Here is a 19,304-nt window from a genome sequence, read left to right on the forward strand (position 1 = left end):
CTCTCTATTAGAATGGTATCATGTGTTAAAAGAATATAACTAATAATTATCAGATTAACCTAAGGATAATGTTAGGAAGACCAACTATTTAGAACAAACTTTGTAAACTATATGACTTGGTTGTTGATGACTAAATTTTATTTAAATATTGATTAACGTGCTTGTTTTTAATTGATGTCACATCACATAATTTACAAATACGATCTAAAAATTTGATTTTCCTAAAATTATTTTTTAATTAATATTGAACCAATAATTTATGACTCATTCGATAAGTATATGGTTTCACTTTTTACGTTTTGTGCTGAAGTTGTGCAAAAAGTATATGGAGAGAAAGAGTGGGATGGTCCGGATGGAGAAGAGTTGGGGGAGGGAGGGGAAAAACAAACATAAATGAATGAAAATAAAGTCTTAAAAGTAAAAATAACTTAAAATAATTTTTGGTTTTCAGTTTTCATCATGTATTCCTTTTCCTTATACATGTTTTCAACGCATCTCCTACCATTATTGCTCCGCCAATCAATAAAAACAAAGTAAATAAAATCAAATGGTTATCGAACGAGTCCCTAACTCATATTTTTGCCCTTAATTGGAAAGAAAAAAAAAAAGAATTATTGGACCGAAAAAGGAAGAGAAACCAATGGCCCAAAGACAGCACTTGAGATGGGCTATTTAAGTGGGCTACCTTTCTAACAAAAAACCCGTGCTCCGAGTCCGACCCTAGAAACTCACGGATACCAGTCGGTTCTTTCCATTTGGATCATCGTCTCGCTCGCCTCGTCGCAACTCAAGCCCCATTGCTCTCTATCCATTGGGCTCGGCCCGCTCTCCCTGTCTCTCCCTCCCTCTCCCCCCCCCCCCCTTCCTCCCTCCTCTGGACTCGCTGTGTTCCTTTCTTTCCCTGCAATCCTCATCACGTCGCGGCCTAATCGATCAGGTAACCCAATTCCTCTCCCTCTCCCACACACACAGAGTCTCGCACACAGAGATATACGTGTGTGCATATTGCGGTTTTTCCGCGAGTGAGATCTCGGTAGGGAGTGCAGTCGCCGTAATCGACGTCGTAAGCTTCAGTAATCTTCGTTTGTGAATCAAATTCGTGTTGCTGTGATAGGGTTCGTGCTCATTTGGGTTAGAATTATTGGAATCAAAGCTAAAAGTTCGTTTGAATTTAATTGGAGCTTATATTAGATGATAATGTTTTGCCCTAAATCAAATAGTGAGTTATTATTTGATGATTATTCTTCTTTTGCATGCCAATTGGGTTCTTTTTTGTCAATAGTGGTATATTGTTACTAAGTTTCTAAGAGGACTTTAGAGGAAACACCCCATTTGTTTTGTTTTTAGGGTTTTTTTTTAAGGGAAAGGGGGCTTGTGTTGTGGGTGCATTTGATCAGTCTAGATAGTGTAATTTCAAGTTGCATAATCAGAAAAGAAGTTAAGTTATTGATTCTTTTGAAGATTCCTTGGTTATTCGATGAAACTCAAGTGAAATTTTGCGTGTATGGGGTTAATATGCTTGGAAGTTTAATATATCAATTTTGTGATGTGACTTTGTTTGATTCTGTTAGTTTTTTGAATTTTTTTTTTCTTTTTTTTTTTTTTCAGTTTTACGTCGTCTTTTGTTTTTGTGGATTGGGTGTTAATTAAGCCTGCAATGTCTTGTAACTCTTTTTATATAGGTTTCTGTGAGTGGAGACAAGTACGGAGATGGAGAACCATGAGGAGGAAGGCGGTGCTGGCAGTGAACCTCATGGGAAGCAAGATGATGAGGTAAGTCACTGCATCTGGCACTTTTAGAGATCCTTATAACTTCTTCTCTGTATTGCTTTTTTCATTGTTCTTTTTAACATTCCTTCTTTTATTCCTGAGTCGTGGAACATGTAGTCAGATGGAACTTTCTGGGAACTATTTAGTAATTTGAAAAGAAGAAGTTTCTTAGACTTTGGATATAAGTTTGGGACCATTTTACTTACGTTATATTTATTCCTCAGTTGAGCTAAGGCTGGACAATTTTTTAAGTGAAATGATTAACATGCACCCTTTTAAGCCTTTCCCACACCTCTTTTAATCTTGCGCATTGATTTCGTTTGATTTATTCAATCTGATGGCAAAAAATAAAGAGGGGTGTGTAAGCTAAAAAGGGTGTGTAAAAATCACCTCCCTTTTTTAAAATAATATTGTAGAGGAAAATTTGAAACTTAAATTAATAGTTTGGTTACTTGCGCGCATTCTTGGAAATTGGAATGTCTTTCAGAAGTGATTTTGGTAAGGCAGTTATTGGTTCTTTTCTGCAGGAAGCCGCTGCTCGGCTTGAGGAAGTCAAGAAATCTATTGAGGCAAAGATGGCTCTTCGTCAAAGCAATCTGAACCCTGAGCGGCCTGGTAAGACCATAGTGGTATTCTTGTATTGATCATGCCAATGAATGATGAACTAATTATTAAGTACTTAGAATGAGTGAAAATGTATGTGGAAAGAAGATTCGTGTAAAGCTTGCACAGTTGCCATTCCTAATGACATAAATTGCTAATAAAGGGATGATGGCTGGCAATTTTTGTAAGGTTGTTCTTTGCTTCTACTAGTTATACTTTGATTTAATCCTAAATAATTGGGCTGACAACATTATCTTTTTTCAAACGACTTGAGGTCCTCCACATAAGTTACCTTTAGCTGCTTTCAATCTGAAGTCATACCCTAAATTAGATGTCTAATAATCTATGAATAACAGGTAATTTTTCGAAACTAGTGTGTTAGTGTAATATTATAACGCTGATAAACTTTCCTCTACCCTCCTACACTTTGTTGACGCTTCCAAGTTACATTTTGGGATATTGGGGAAGCTTCTTACTTCATTTGAGGTTATCAGTGTTTTCGTTAAAAAGGCTACTGATCATTAAACCGATGAGGATTGAGGACCATTTAGCCCTTTCAAGTTTTTTTTTCCCTGTTTTGGGTAGGTTTACTTTTGACAGTTACATTTAGATTTAATTGTGATGTATTATGAGTCATGACTCCTGTTTTACATCTTAATGAAGGTTTTTACTATATAATTGTTATATATAAATATTAAATAAGTTCATTGCGAATATATTTTGTACTTCGGGGTTATATGTCTTTCTTTTTTTTCAGATATTCTTGTTGACATGTTTATTTTATACTTTTTTCAACATAATCACCTGGCTAACCAAAAACACAATATTGATAGCATGGTGGACATGTATGATTGCTGCATGATACTGGAGAATAAACCAATTTATTCTGACTTCCAGACACAGGATTTCTGAGGACACTGGATTCTAGCATTAAGCGCAACACAGCAGTTATTAAAAAACTGAAGCAGATAAATGAAGAGCAGCGGGAAGGTTTGATGGATGACTTGAGAGGTGTCAACCTAAGCAAATTTGTCAGTGAAGCTGTTACTGCTATTTGTGATGCCAAGCTTAGATCGTCAGACATACAAGCAGCAGTCCAGGTTAATTTTTTTATTTTAATTAATATTTCAAAAGCATTTATATATGTTTTCCTTTTTACTCGTTTTACATTTCCTTTGAAGTTTTAGTTAATCAAGTTCTTTGGGTCATCTACCCATGATTTTACATTCAACTTATTAGTCTGGATTTCATCCGGCGAATGACTTAGAAAGTGCTTGGCTAATGCTGTTTGCATAGTGCGTTTGCTTAAGAAAACACTACGGTTATTTTCAGATCTTAACATTTCTAGAATGACACGAACTTCTAGTCATGTAGTGTTGTACTCGCAGGTTCCAAATGCTGATCTTTTCTGATTTTATTTAAGAAAAGACGACAGCACTTGCTGAATGACGAGGTGTATAATTGTCAAATGCTTAGTACTTTTTCTGCTGAAATTGATGCTGATGTTGTCTAGCTTTTGGGTCTTTGGATAAGTGATAAGTTGCCTCACCACTCGTTATTTGTATCGGTTTTCAAGGTTCTTACTTCTCATTCTGTTGTTTCACATGCATCTAGTTAGACGTCTTTGGGTATTTGGTGTTTTCCCCATTTTAATTTGGGAAAAAATTCTGAATATTGCTGTTGCTAGCTAGTTGGATGTTTTTAGCCTAAAAGAGAAAACTAGCAGGGTGTATCACATAGGTCTTTACAGGGAAAAAAGTCGGTAACACTTTTCAGCTAGTATGTAAGGTTGATAGGTTTGGCAGTAATTGAATTTTCATAGAGAAAAAGGAAGTTACTTTTAAACGGGCAGTATGTCGAGTGGGCATGCACACCTGCAAGATTTACCTGTTCATTTTGTATAGCATAAAATACATTTTTGAATGCAATACTTCTAACACGCCTCTATTTTTCAAAGATCTGCTCTCTGCTTCATCAAAGGTACAAAGACTTCTCCCCAACTCTGCTTCAAGGTCTTTTGAAAGTATTTTTTCCGGGAAAGTCTGGGGATGACTTAGAAGCAGACAAGAACTTGAGGGCCATGAAGAAGCGAAGCACTTTGAAACTCCTTGTGGAACTTTTCTTTGTTGGAGTTATAGAAGACGGTGGTGTTTTCGTGAATATCATTAAGGATCTTACCAGCGGAGAACACTTAAAGGATTGGGATACTACTCAGACAAATTTGACTCTTCTTGCTAGTTTTGCTCGTCAGGGAAGAATGTTTCTTGGCCTTCCACTCTCTGGGCCGGAAATTCATGAAGAGGTATGAACTCTCTGTGGCTTTGTTCGTTATTTAGTCCATTCCTCGTATTTCAGTGTTGTTCTATTTGCCTTATCTGACTTTCCATTGAAGTTATTTTATAGTATCATATAGGCACAAGAAGTGACTCTCTGTAATTACGTAATTACCATGTATGTCACTTATATTTATCCTGAATTTTTGGTACAGTTTTTTAAGGGCCTTAATATCACGACAGATCAAAAGAAATTTTTCAGGAAGGCATTTCAAACATATTATGTTGCTGCTGCAGAACTGTTGCAATCCGAGCATACTGTAAGAGTTTTCTGCCTGATCTAAGATATATATCTCTCTCTCTCTCTCTCTCTCTCTCACATAGTGGAATACTGGTTACAACTTGTAAATAATGAATTTTCTTGATACTTTCAGTCACTTCGCCAAATGGAGCATGAAAATGCTAAAATCCTTAATGCTAAAGGAGAGCTCAGTGATGAAAGTGTCTCATCATATGAGAAGCTGCGGAAATCATATGAACATTTGTACCGCAATATCTCATCGTAAGTTGCTGTACTATTTCACTGCAATTATTTGTCTGTATCTGTTATCATGCTAGTGACCTGGTCTGGCAATGTTGTGGTCTGAGTCTTCTTTCACTTTCTAGTCTTCTATGTGACATTGGATCCAGGATCCTTCTTTCAAACCTTGCACACCTTAATTGTTCCAATTACTCTATTGAACATGTAATGATCATTGTCATCCCCAATTTTCATGGATTGTCATTTAGCAAAAACCCTGCATAGTTCTCCAACATAAATAATACAATAACATAGGATGAAATGAACCAGATGTTACCCAATTCTTAATGAACTAGCTTGGCATACTAGTCTTGTGGTTCTGACATGGGAATTTTATAATCCCTCCTGAATTTTAGATAGTGGTATATGTCATGAAATCTTAGCATGGCCTGAAGATTCTAGCTGGAGATTGCAAGTATGAGGAAGATGATGTAACTTTACTTTCACCTATTGGATAAGTAATTAAATTTGTTAAACCACTCTAAAGTAAGCATTGGCTAGGTGCATAATACTTGATAATCCCTTATATGTAACAAAAGAAAAGAAAAGAAAAAATCAGAGAAGTAGTAGGAGCAAACTGTGACCTGAGAGAATGCCTTGGAAATTTAACAGCAGCATGGGGACTATACCCATAGATGCAAATGAAAGCATCTCATTTTAACATCTCTACTGTGGTGCCAGATGCTCCTGCTTTCTTTAATTTGAAGTCACACTAGCCATTAGTTTACTAAAACTCTTTTTTGATTATTTTTCTTTATTAGTTTCTGGATAACTTATGTTAGAAACTGTTTTTCTCACAGTTTAGCAGAAGCACTTGATATGCAGCCCCCAGTAATGCCAGATGATGGTCACACAACAAGGGTTACTAGTGGGGAGGATGCTTCATCTGCTGCTGCTGGAAAGGATTCTTCAGCACTTGAAGCCATATGGGATGATGAAGATACAAGGGCTTTCTATGAATGCTTACCAGATCTTAGGTTTGTTTCAGTCCAATGATATTTTTCTGTCACTTGTCAAATGGGGAAAAGAATAAGTCTTATATATTTCATTTGTGTCAGTCTTTATAATTCTCTTAGATGGTGTTTCTTATACAGCAGAGATTGACCTGAAATGTATCTTTTTGTTATTTCCAGAGCATTTGTTCCGGCAGTATTATTGGGAGAAGCAGAGTCTAAAAGCAGTGATCAATCTGCAAAGACCCAGGAACAATCAACTGTAAGGAATAAAATCTCAGCATTTATCATCATTTATCATCAGTTATTGCTATTCTGTAATCCAATTGGTTCTGTATTCACTAATCTCGGTCTTCCGGAGCTAGATCATTTTTCTGTGATCTTTTTCCTCATTTATCTTCTGTTTTCACTTGGGTTTCATAACATTGTGTGGCTTAATTTGTGGACTAAATAAGTACTTTGCCTTCTTTGGAAGAATAAGGTTCCCAATTACTCTAGCAAAAGTTTATACTTGTAGTTATATACTCAGATGAACATTTTTTTAATTTTCTTTATTAAGGAACCCACGCTTGAATCAGACCAAAGTCAACAAACTACAGAAGATACTGGAGAGTCTTCTGCAGATGTTGGTGCTTTACAAGAGGGCAAAACCACAGAGAAAGGAAAGGACAAGGAAGAAAAAGAAAAAGACAAGATCAAAGATCCAGACAAAGAGAAAGGTGATAGAAAAGGAGAGCATGAGAAAGAGAAGCTCAAAAGTATTGAAGGGACAAATTTGGATGCTTTACTGCAGAGGCTTCCTGGTTGCGTGAGCCGTGATCTTATTGATCAGTTGACTGTAATTTACCTCCGTCTGAGCTTTAGTACTGTCCTTTCCCACCCCCACCCCCACCCCCACCCCCATCCCCACTCCCACTCCTTTCTCTCTCTCACATACACAATACACACACATTTGGCTATCTAACCTTATGATTGACGTTGAAATTTATTATATATATTCAGGTAGAGTTTTGTTATTTAAATTCAAAAGCAAATCGGAAAAAGCTTGTGAGGGCAGTATTTAATGTCCCTAGAACCTCATTGGAGCTACTAGCTTACTATTCACGTTTGGTTGCCACACTCTCAACTTGTATGAAGGACGTCTCATCCATGCTCCTAGCGATGTTGGAAGAAGAGTTCAACTTCTTAATTAATAAAAAGGTTGGGTTTTACAAGTCATTTATTTTGTCGAATAGGAGTTCTTTAACAAAGCTCACTTGTGTCGCTTTCATTTGAGAAGTTCATGATTTTCATATATAATTTTAATTTTATGCAGGATCAAATGAACATTGAAACAAAGATTAGGAACATTAGATTTATTGGAGAACTCTGCAAGTTTAAGATTGCACCAGCTGGTCTTGTCTTTAGTTGTTTGAAGGTAATACGCACATAACAGAATTGATGCATAGGTTTCTGGTACAGTTGTGCATTATTGATAAGGAAAATGCTAGGGAGACCACATTTTGTATGTGTACCACCTCTAATAGAGTTGGGACCTACTTGTATTGGTGGGCCCTTCCTCCATTAGAGAGAGAGTTTACTTGTAGTTTTCAAAATATGGTTTATCTAGCATCGCCTGATTGATAATATCTTCAGTACCTTGTATATCAGCCATAATATATCTCTCAGAAAGGTCTTTGAGTGCACTCATGCTTGGAGAAGGGTTCTTCTTACCTTTTCCTTTCTTTTAGCTATATCATACTTCTTTGTAGGAGTTGCTGAAAATATTATTAGATTTTTTGCCTACAGATTTCAATTTGTGTTTTGTAAACTTGTATCAAATTTTTTTTGCCCCTTTTGGTTGCAGGAGAATCCATGAAATGCACGTCTTTGCAGTCAACCTTTTTCGCTCTCATTTTATTTTACTTGTCTATTAACTGCAACATCTGTGTGGTAAATCATAATTTAGAAGATGGGTTGAAGACTTGAAGCACAGTCAGTGCTATCAGTGAGATTTAAGTTTAATATCATAGTGGCATTTAGTTTGTGAGCTGTTTACTTAGCAGTTGATGTTACTTTGTTGCCAGGCTTGTTTGGATGATTTCAGTCATCATAACATTGATGTTGCTTGCAATCTTCTTGAGACTTGTGGGCGCTTTCTGTATCGATCTCCTGAAACTACTGTGCGGATGGCGAACATGTTGGAAATATTAATGCGCTTGAAGAATGTAAAAAATTTAGACCCTCGGCACAGCACCCTTGTTGAAAATGCCTACTACCTATGCAAACCACCTGAGAGATCCGCACGGGTCACTAAAGTCCGTCCTCCATTGCATCAGGTGTAAATCATTTTATTGGTTCAACTCTTCTTCATAATTTATTTTGGTAATATCCAAAGTCTGAATTAACCTTTCATTCATTTATTTCTTTTGCAGTATATAAGAAAGTTGCTCTTCTCAGATCTTGACAAGTCTACCATAGAGCATGTGCTCAGGCAACTGCGTAAACTACCATGGGGTGAATGTGAGCCGTATCTTTTAAAATGCTTTCTGAAGGTTCACAAGGGGAAGTATGGTCAGATCCACTTGATTGCTTCTCTCACCGCTGGTTTGAGCCGCTATCATGATGAATTTGCTGTATCTGTTGTTGACGAGGTGATCTCTTTCATTCCAAAAATCTTTTTGTAGCATTTTAGTTTCCATGTTAAATATGACTGGCCCTTTGCTGTGCAGTAGTATCTCTTTTAGATTTGTCTAACTCCAGATGCACAAAGTGTGGGGTAATTTAGGGGAAGGGGAAGGCTATCGTCTCTTGCTATTAACTAGAATACAGAAGAAAAACGTGTACTAATTGTTCATTCATTTAACATCGAGGACATTTTAACTTACTTGTTTGCTTATTTTCTGTATTTATTGAGAGGTAAGCTGCCCGCTGTGACAAATTTAATGTAGCAATAAATTATATGCTGCAACAGACTTGGTAGGTTGTAATTCTGAAGTCACTAACGCCTTGAGGCTCAATATACTTTCTTATGATTTGCCTGTCTCATACTTTAGTCAAACAGTAGTCTTGGTGCTAGTACAATAATCATTCTAGGTAGTCTTGGTGCTAGTACAATAATCATTCTAGGGAAAGGATAAAGGAAAGATGAGGGAGGGGACAGGTCATTTTTAGCAGTCTTAACAGTTTGCCTCCATTTTATGGTCATAATTGTTTTTCAACTTAAAAAATATATTTGGAACCAGTAGGGGAAAAGGGAGAAATTAAATATACATTGACATCTCTGAGATGTGAAGTGTGCATATGTGTGCAAGTTCGGACATTTCTGATTCTGTCTGACCCACTGGAGATTTCTCAAAGTTATATCTTCACTTTCAGGTTCTAGAGGAGGTACGGGTTGGCCTAGAATTAAATGAGTATGGGATGCAGCAAAGACGGATTGCCCATATGCGATTCTTAGGAGAGCTATACAACTATGAGCATGTAGATTCTTCTGTTATTTTTGAGACTCTGTATTTGACTCTTGCCTTTGGCCACGGCACACCAGAGGTATGTAATTTTCCGTGCATTTCCATACATCACCATATAGTACTTGAGGACTATTGCCATAGTCAGTGCTAGTCACACTTATCTCGGTAACAATATACTAAATTAGGTGTCTTAAATGCATATTTAGAATATATAGTACTATTGGACATCTTTCCAATCTTAATATTTTTTATGTTTAGGAAACTTTGGGGAGTAAAATTGAAATCTCCAAGAATGTATATTCCACAATTGATTGTCACCCAAGTTTACTCACGATTCTAGTGTTTATGTTTTTTTTTAAAGACTTACTTGTGTGTGTCTCTTATTTTTATAAGAAAGCAAAAAGATATGGATGATTTAATCATTTCCATTTTTTTAAATTATGAATCATAAGTTACTTAAATTGTGTACATGATGATCTTCTTACATTGGCCATACTTTCTTTTCTGTCTCACCAGCAAGATGTACTGGATCCACCAGAAGATTGTTTCCGCATGAGGATGGTCATTACTCTTCTTGAAACCTGTGGTCACTACTTTGATCGAGGCTCTTCCAAGAGGAAACTTGATCGATTCTTGATGCACTTTCAGAGATATATACTAAGTAAAGGTGTACTACCGCTTGATGTTGAATTTGACTTACAGGTCAGTCATGCTGCCCATATATTGTATTCTGTACCCCACCCTCCATATTTTTCTGTTTTTCTTGCTAATGAAAAACTAGAATCATATATAAATTCTGAAGTAAACTGACCTTTATCTATTTTTCTTCTCTTAACTACTACTGTACCTTTATGTGAAATACGCTATTCCAATAATCTATCTTATCTATAATTCCACATGGGAAAGCTTAAGTAGTAAAGCACTTGCAGGACTTGTTTGCCGATCTACGCCCCAACATGACTCGATACTCTTCCATTGAAGAAGTTAATGCAGCTCTTGTAGAACTTGAGGAACGTGATCGTACTGTCTCCATTGACAAGAACAATAATGAGAAGCACTCCGACACTGAAAAACCTTCAAGGAGGAACACCTCCAACAAAATGTCAGTGAATGGAACCGAGGAAAATGGTGTTGATCATGGAGACCTTGGAGATAGTGACAGTGATTCAGGAAGTGGCACCATTAATCGAGATAGACATGATGAAGAAGGATTGGGTGAAGAGAATCATGATGGTGGATCTGACAGTAATGAGGATGATGATGATGATGGTGGTGGTGGACCGGTATCCGATGAGGACGATGAAGTCCATGTCAGACAGAAGGTTGCAGAAGTGGACCCTCAAGAAGCAGAAAAGTTTGAGCTGGATCTCAAAGCTGTTATGCAGGTAAGATCATATTACTGTTGTATGTGCTCTTGCTGTTGCATGATTTGCACAACAGATTCATTTATTATGGTATCGCATGTATTTGTTAGCACATTCTGAACGAATGCAATCACGGTCACTAAAAAATTGAAAATCATGCGGTCCTAATGTCCGTGGTCTGGAAATGATTTTGTACATGATGTATTGATGCTGAAGGGTGTTATATTATTTGAGTGCAGTTTTTAACCCATTAAACAATTTCTGAATGCAGGAAAGCATGGAGCAACGTAGGCTAGAGCTGAGAAGCCGACCAACATTAAACATGACGATACCGATGAATGTGTTTGAGGGGTCCACCAAGGACCATCATGGAAGAGTGGTTGGAGGGGAAAGTGGAGATGAGGCGTTGGATGAAGAGTCTGGAGGAAGCAAGGAGGTCCAGGTGAAAGTTCTTGTCAAGCGTGGTAACAAGCAACAAACAAAGCAGATGTACATCCCTCGGGATTGCTCACTTATCCAGAGCACGAAACAAAAAGAAGCAGCAGAGTTTGAAGAGAAACAAGACATCAAGAGGTTGGTTTTGGAATACAATGACAGAGAAGAAGAGGAGCTTAATGGATTGGGGAACCAAACTCTGAACTATATGCAGAGTGGCAGCAATAGACTTGCCAGTCGTGGCAGCACTTGGGAAGGAACTAGCGGTAGAGGTGGTGGAGCACGTCATAGATATCACAGTAGTTATTCCGGTAGCGGAGTTCACTACAGCAGGAAAAAGTAAAAAGTGTGATTTTGCAACGATGGAACGCCAGAAACTCTCTTCGGATATCCCTCATTTTGCAGATGCGGTTCATTCTGCGCAAACTCGTGCTTTTCCAACAATAATCGCAACTGACGTTCCTATCTGACAGAGAAGCCATGCCTTTTTGGGACACTCAACTCGGACCATTCCTCCTTACTGCAAGGGTTATATGTTTTGTGGTCTTGTTAGAAGATAGTTGCAGGTGTGAAGAAATAACCAATAGAAGGAAATCGGGATAGCTAACCAGGAACCGAGACAGCAGTGCACAAGAAAGGTGCTCGTGTGGTACTGAGTCACTGTTCTGCGAACACGGGTTGTTCCGTCGTTAGTTAGATCGATCTTACATTTAGTTTAGAACCTGAAGTATGGGTCTCCCTGCGTGTAAATTTGTCGATATGAAGTAAAAGATCTGATGCAAACTTGCTTGGGCTTTTTTGTGTACCTTGTATGTGCCCATGTGGATTAAGAACTGCCTAGACAGAAATGATTAAATGGAATTTTACCCGGATGTCATTTTAATTTTTGTTTTTAATATTCGAACGATGTTCTATTTTAAACTACTCTAAACTTCTAGTACTACCATCATAGATACGTTAATGGTGATTAAAGTTGGTCTTATACTCATATTTCACTAGCACTATAATTTTGGTCTCTCTTCACTTGCAATTGAGTTTTAAGTTTGGCTCGTTTAGATGACGAGTTTGATGTTAGATTATTTGATATCGTGTAAAATTTAGTCAAATCCTCCGTTCTTGTAGAATATTGTTGTATAAAAATAATAATGTGTTATCACTAACAATAAAGTTGCATGCTATCATCAGATGTCCTACTTACAAGTCTATGTTGTTCTTTTGATTTTCCAAAGATCTAAACCCTGACGTCACCACCATGCATCCCAAAACTGAACAGCCCAACCGAAATCGAACTGAAACCGTCCCAAATTGTAATGTTTTGGTTTCCACTCAAAATCATCGGTTTTGAAACCGATCCAAACAAAGTATATGTTTTCAGTTCGGCCCATAATTTTAAAATAAAAACCGGACCGTACCGGCTCTTAATTAAGTAATTCTTAACTCTGTGCACAACCGAAAGACATTTTCTTTTAAAGAGGTAAAGTAAAACATGAGCAAAGTGGCCACATGTTTGCCTGAAGAGTCGTGCGGATATGCGGAGAATCTAGTCCCAAGCGTTTGAGCCATATGTCATGTTGTTGGATGAAGATTTTCTTAGGATTCTCACATGCTAATCGTTTATCATATATTATATAATCAGCTTTCGTTAGGTATTATATTTAATTTTAAATAATTTTTAACTGCACAATTTACGATGAACGGTAAGAGATCATCACAATTTAGCTTGATCACTTTCTTCCAGGTCAATTTGGACACTTTCCACCTGCATAATCATATATGGTTTAACAAATTGATTGCATGTGTTTGCACTCTTTGTCATTGTTCTAATGGTCCACTCCAATTCACTGTTAAAATTGGTTGCATATTAGTTCTTTTTTAGTTTCGTTTTTCACAATGATATGCTACTCTAAGAAGTGCTGAGAGATTAACCACAACAAGTGGTTGAACAAAAATGTGGTAAATTTTAAGTCAAGTTTGCTCTTTAATTTAGTTCGATACGAAGTTAGCAAAAAAAATTAATGATTCTTTGGTTGAAAGTTTTTGAAGGATGTGTGTTATTTGACTGTAGGCTGAAATGTCTTTGACTTTTTAGGCCTTACAAGGGATTAGTCCTTCCCTTCAGGGTGTGAGATGTAGAAATTACCACCTACACAATCCGTCAGGTATGGAGTTTTATCACAAAAGGCCTCGGTATTAGTTGGAGTGGGGTTTTGATATTTAAACTCTTCTTTTCTTAGAGATGCGGTTTGGAGTGAGGTTTTGATATTTAAACTCTTATTTTCTTAGAGATGCGGTTGATGTGAGGTATTTCAACATGACATACCTCAAGTTTCAAGGATAAGGATCCTCTCCGGATCCTCTTTGTGGGATCCGGGGGATCAATCAATCATGTATGTTCACGTATATCGTGTCGTCAGTTTTCATTTGGTACTATTTATATTTAATTTTAAATTTAAATTTAAAATAATTTCTAACTGTACGATATAAGATAAATAGACACAATTGATTGATTCACCGGATCCCCATAAAGAGAATCCAAAGAAGAACCTATTTCAAGTTTCGGCAAGAAAAAGAATAAGTGGTCATAGATTTGTGCAAAGTTATACAATAAATCATCTATAATAATAAATATAAAACTCATCATCTAAGTGAGGCAAACTTGATACCTCACATTAGCTTTAGTCGCATCTCATCATTATGCTGATGGTCCACTCCAATACTTTTATGATTATTAGTAATTTATTCTTTGCTTCTTCTGTTGGAGCTTAACTCTTTACTTTGCAATTCCCCGAACCCTTTAATTATAATTTCTTATTAAGTTGGCCTTGGAAGAACCCTGCAAGGAAGCATGTCAAAAACAAAAGGAAACCTCGGCCCCAGATATGAGTGAAAAAGCCTTGTACTTCTTTGCCTTAATGAGTGGAATTTGACTCCTAATGACATAGATTGTTGAACCAAATTTAAAAGTTGTGCATTATATTATATCAAAACACTATGATTAGCCTTTTTGGATGGGTTTCTAGAGGTTGGTAGGTTGTACAACCTTTCTACAATTTATGCATTCGTACAAAGCTTTAACAAATGTAAAATACTTGTAAGTTAGAAATAAAATATCGAGTTCAATACTAATTTATTCTCACATTCTTTAGCGTAAACATATATTTGTATTAAAAAAAAATCACATGTAACTTAATCTATTTTTTGGTTTGTAACTCTAATAGCTAATTACGTACATTCTTACACAAAAAAAATTATGTGTTTGATTTCTTCCTCAATATCGTTTGTATCAAACAAGAATTATGTGTCCCCTTTAAGATCTTGGAGATATTGGCAATAGCCTTGCAAGTTGGAGATGTAATCCCTGAAACGAACCAAAATTTTCCCTTTCGAGAAAGAAGAGGCTGGAACCAAAGTGTGGAATTTTTGGTTCCCAAAATTTTTATGCCCTATCTTATTTCCAAAGACTAATCTAAGCAAAGCTATAGGAGCACATTATTATAAATGGAACATGTGGTTCCCACATTTCCCCACTTTCACCTTTTGCCGCAAAATTTAGCATATCAACCCTAACAACCCACTTATCTAACTAGAAGGATTAATACATACATGTATGTATGTATGTATGTATGTATGTACGTACGTATGTATACACATATATTATTTTGCTTCATGCGATCCACGATTATTGCAAGGGTGCTTGCTTGTTCTTGTTCATTGGCCATAGAAAGAAGAAATTCCGATTTTACTGTCTTCTATAATGTTCTTCTAATTGTATGAAATCAAGTAAAAGGATTCAAGTCAAAGATTTAGTTTGAAATATAATTTTTTTTTTTTTGAATTCATATATCATACTATATACTAGTATATAATCAAGATTATTTGGGTAAGATTTGAACATACGCAAAGAATTACTCTTTACGATTTTGTAGGACACGACGAATTATGAGGTTTTCATTGTAATAAGAGTAGGAAACAAAACCTGTTATTTTCATGTCGCTTCATGTCAAGTTAACAAGTTATGTTTGAAATTATCATATTGAATGAGAATGGATGAGAAACGTTCATAAAGGAGTGACCATCCATACACATTATCACATAAAATGGGAAATGCAAATAGTTAAAAAAAAAAAAAAATTGAAGCTTGTATAACAAAGATCATGAACCAAAAACCCAATGTTCATATAAGAATTATTTGTATCACTTGCACAAAGTTAAGATATAAAATAATCTTTCTAAAAACAATGAAGACACATTGAGAGCTTATAATTATTTCCCCAAAAAGATAAAAAATGATAAAACTTGTGTCATTTGTGATAAATTTTAATTGGGTTACTAAATCACCAACTAAACTAATAGTGAAGTTTGTTGGGAAAAATAATTACCCTACTTATATATAAGTAAGATGCTACATTGTCACAATGTATTAAAATAATATGGAAAATGGCCGACCAAACACTCAAACAGTACTCGCATTATTTCATGTTTGGAATTATTGGACCTCCATCGAGGTAAAAGTTCGATTGGAAATTCCAATTCAACCGAAAAGTTCCGTCTTGAATCCGAACATTTTTTATTTCGATTTGGGTGGTAATTGGAATTTACATATCCGATTCAAAATTCTGAAATTTTAATTCAAAATTTCTCAAACATATTTTGTCATGTTTATTTATGGTGTATATAGATATGTTTTATTTGAAATTTTGTTTCTTTAATCATATTATTATATATTAATACTAAAAAGTAGAATAATACATACTATTTTGTCTTGTTTAATATAATTTTATCTCATACACACGTACTGGCTACGAACACTACAAAAATTCAAAAGAAAAAAAAATACTAAGGCCATCTCCATTTGAAGGGTAAAGAGGGCCGAAAATAGTCCCAAAACCATCTCCAACTGAAGGCCAGGTCAAAGAACTCATGAGTCCCACTGGATAAAAAAGGCCAAAGGATCAACCGGTTGGCCATCTTCAACCAGCCCGCTGGCTAGCCCATTTTCATCTTTGGTTTCTTTTTTTTTTTTTTTTTTTTTTTTTGTGGTTCTTTTCCATTTGCCCAGCCCACTTTAGGGTTTAGGGCTTAGGTTTTTTTTTTTTTTTTTTTGTCCCAACATTTATTTTTTATGCCCAGCCAACTTTTCTTTTCTTTTTTTGGACATTTTATTTTTTTAATCTTAATTTCTAATTTTTTTTCCTACGCCATATTTTTCACAATTTCATACTATCTTAGCTTATTTTATTTCAATTCTTCACATTCCATACTATAGCTCTTTGGCTCTCGGTTGGAGATGGTAAGAAATATGGCACTGCACTGTTTATTAAAATATTAATTTCTTGGAGGACCAGATGTCTAAAATGAGCCATTTGGCCAGCCTTCCATTGGAGATGATCTAAATAGTGAATACGTAAAAGTTTGAAATTTTCAAATTCATATTCCTAAAATTTCAAAATAAATTGATTTCTAAGTTTTTGATAATGGAGGCAGATTGTCTGCCCTACTGTTTGAATACCCTTCTCATCCCCTCCTATTTGTGTGGTTGCGGTTAAGTCACGTTAACATTTTATATTCCTATTGTTTTTTGTTTTATTATCTCTATAAAAAAAATCAATATAAAATATTGACGTGATTTAACCGTGACTGCATAAAATAGAAGAAGATAAGAAGAGCACCAAACAGGAGGGCAGACAATCTGCCTCCTTTGATAATTCATAATTTTAAACTTCGAACTAATATTTAGTTCCGAAACAATGCATATTTCCGATCCAATCCGATCAATCACCTCCCAAAAAAATGCTCAAGTTCGAGTCCACGTTTAATAACACGCGCGAGAAAATAAATGGTAAAACTGTAAATAGATGCAAATCTCTGAGTAAAGCTGTAAGATTGAAAACTTTAGTACGGAAGGAGGGGAAGCAGCCACGTTAGTCAGAACCTTAGAAACCTCGTAAACTTGCCGACAAATACAGCAGAAGCAATTATTTCTTATCTCTTCCAACCAATTGGTTATCTTTCATTCAAAATAATCATATTCCAACAGAAATAATAAAAAAAGAACAGATCTGGATCCCTTTTTCCAAATCCACCAAATTAAGGAATTCGGACTCTTGAAATTTAATCTAACGGCTAAAGTTATTATAACTTTTAAATTATCTCTATTTGTAGTCATTAGATCAAATTTTAAAAATCTAAATTACTTGATTACATAGATTTAATGAAAGAGGTTCGAAAATAATTTATTTCCAAAAAGGAGATTTAAAGCACATATCGTCCCAACTTGCCACACCAACAACTTAGATTTAATTTGACAGAAAAAAAAAAATTTATATTGAATATTTAATTCACACAAAAGAGCTTTATCTTGTTCGGCATTATTTAATCCGACACATGTTGGTCCTTCATTCGAAATAAATTAATTATTAAAAATGATATCATCCACTTTTATAGCCCCTCCCAATAAACATGAATATTTGTTTTCGTTAGTTTTCTCATAATTTTCTGAAAGGTGAATTGTCATGATAAAAATACAACTTGATTTTTTTTATAAAAAAAAAACACGAATGTTTAGTATTATTGGTTAGGAAATTTGGAAATTATTGTTTTTGATTAGGGAAACTTTGGGGAGCCCTAATTATAAATTAGGCGATACTTATTACATTGACCTTGTATTTCAGGTGAGACAACTCAAGAATATTTCTTCTTTGGTTGTCCAAAGAAGTTTAGAATATCTGACCCCCTTTTTTTAGGGATCAATTTTTTAATTTTATTAGTTTACAGAAGATAATATTTTAATAATCCTCAATGATATAAGCAATGACGTACTTCAACAGTTGATTACGGTTCATGCGCTCTTGACCACACAAACTTGTACTAATTTTCAGATTGACGATTTTTATAATGAACATATATAATTAGAAATTCTCAACACAAAAGCTGTGAAATATAGCTCCTTAGCAAGGACTACTAACTTGTAATTGACTGATCGACATGAATAAAAAACACATTAAGTTATTGTCAAATACATAAATAATATGATTTTTGGTAGAATATACTGGTTTGGACTCGTACTAAATTAACAAAGTAAAATGATTTGCAAAATCCGTTTCTTCGATAAAACCCTAATACATATATCTTCTCAAGGAGTTGCGCACACATCTATGAGAACGTTACTTAAGAATGCTAGAGCGAAGAACTGACTTGATATACCTCTCTAATCATTTCTCTTATTGCGTAATCAATTACGTAAATTAAAAGAAAAGAAAATGTAGATACGAAGTTGTTCTTGTGCCATATGCTTAAGAGAGTAAACGATCACTCCTCGTGGAAAACTTGAAAGTTGCTCTACATCTTCATCACGATGAATCATATATGGCCAAGAAATGGAAAACCCAAAAAAAAAAGAGAAGGGGAAAGCAAAAGCCAAAAGCCAACAAAATAAGAAGGAAATGTAATGAATTGGTGGAGGCAAACATTATTCGATGAATGGTATCTTGTATACATTACATAGAGAAAATGATCATCTTCCCTCTAAATTGGAGAGTAGGTTTTTCTTCTCTCTAAAATTTTTTTTTTTTCGTTCTTTTTATTTGAATAATCACAATTAAATATAAAGTGTTAACTTCTTTACAAAAAGGTAAAGAAAAGAGAAAAATGAAAAAGGAGAAGATTGGTGGGGACGAAATTTGGAAAGAATAGATACTATGTAAGATATTTACCAGAAGTGAGCTGGAAGATACTATGTTAAGATATTTACCAGAAGTAGTAGTCTAGCATGTCAGTTTTAGGTCAAAATACATACATAGACAAAAGAAAAGAAAGTTAATTTATAAGATTTAAAGTAGAAGGAAGCTTGCTAGGGTTACTATAAGCAGAAATGTTCC

At 35.3% G+C, this 19,304-nt stretch overlaps 1 protein-coding gene across 3 annotated transcripts; it reads left to right on the top strand.

The window, feature by feature from the left end:
• Positions 1-835: 835 nt before the first annotated feature.
• On the top strand, positions 836-12,351 carry LOC137720221 (regulator of nonsense transcripts UPF2-like). 3 transcript variants are annotated; one of them, XM_068459261.1, is made up of 18 exons: positions 836-937; positions 1,683-1,773; positions 2,298-2,385; positions 3,271-3,473; positions 4,331-4,675; positions 4,862-4,966; positions 5,081-5,208; positions 6,027-6,203; positions 6,360-6,441; positions 6,739-7,017; positions 7,182-7,379; positions 7,495-7,596; positions 8,246-8,497; positions 8,594-8,812; positions 9,537-9,707; positions 10,145-10,330; positions 10,558-11,013; positions 11,264-12,351. In XM_068459261.1, the coding sequence occupies exons 2-18, from the start codon at positions 1,711-1,713 to the stop codon at positions 11,768-11,770; spliced, it is 3,561 nt and encodes a 1,186-aa protein (XP_068315362.1). In that variant the 5' UTR covers positions 836-937; positions 1,683-1,710; the 3' UTR covers positions 11,771-12,351. The 3 variants fall into 3 exon arrangements, with proteins under 3 accessions (XP_068315362.1, XP_068315364.1, XP_068315363.1); XM_068459263.1 differs by having other exon boundaries at positions 866-1,115; XM_068459262.1 differs by having other exon boundaries at positions 866-1,063.
• Positions 12,352-19,304: the final 6,953 nt, after the last annotated feature.

Source organism: Pyrus communis, chromosome 16 (genome assembly GCF_963583255.1).
Source record: "Pyrus communis chromosome 16, drPyrComm1.1, whole genome shotgun sequence".
Classification (NCBI taxonomy): Eukaryota; Viridiplantae; Streptophyta; class Magnoliopsida; order Rosales; family Rosaceae; genus Pyrus; species Pyrus communis.

What these genes read in the sequence shown, in the direction of transcription:
- LOC137720221 (XM_068459261.1), top strand. Translation starts at nt 1,711, where the DNA reads ATGGAGAACCATGAGGAGGAAGGCGGTGCTGGCAGTGAACCTCATGGG. An exon ending in ATGGGAAGCAAGATGATGAG is followed by an intron (nt 1,774 to 2,297) that starts GTAAGTCACTGC and finishes TCTTTTCTGCAG; the next exon opens with GAAGCCGCTGCTCGGCTTGA. An exon ending in GAATGCTTACCAGATCTTAG is followed by an intron (nt 6,204 to 6,359) that starts GTTTGTTTCAGT and finishes TGTTATTTCCAG; the next exon opens with AGCATTTGTTCCGGCAGTAT.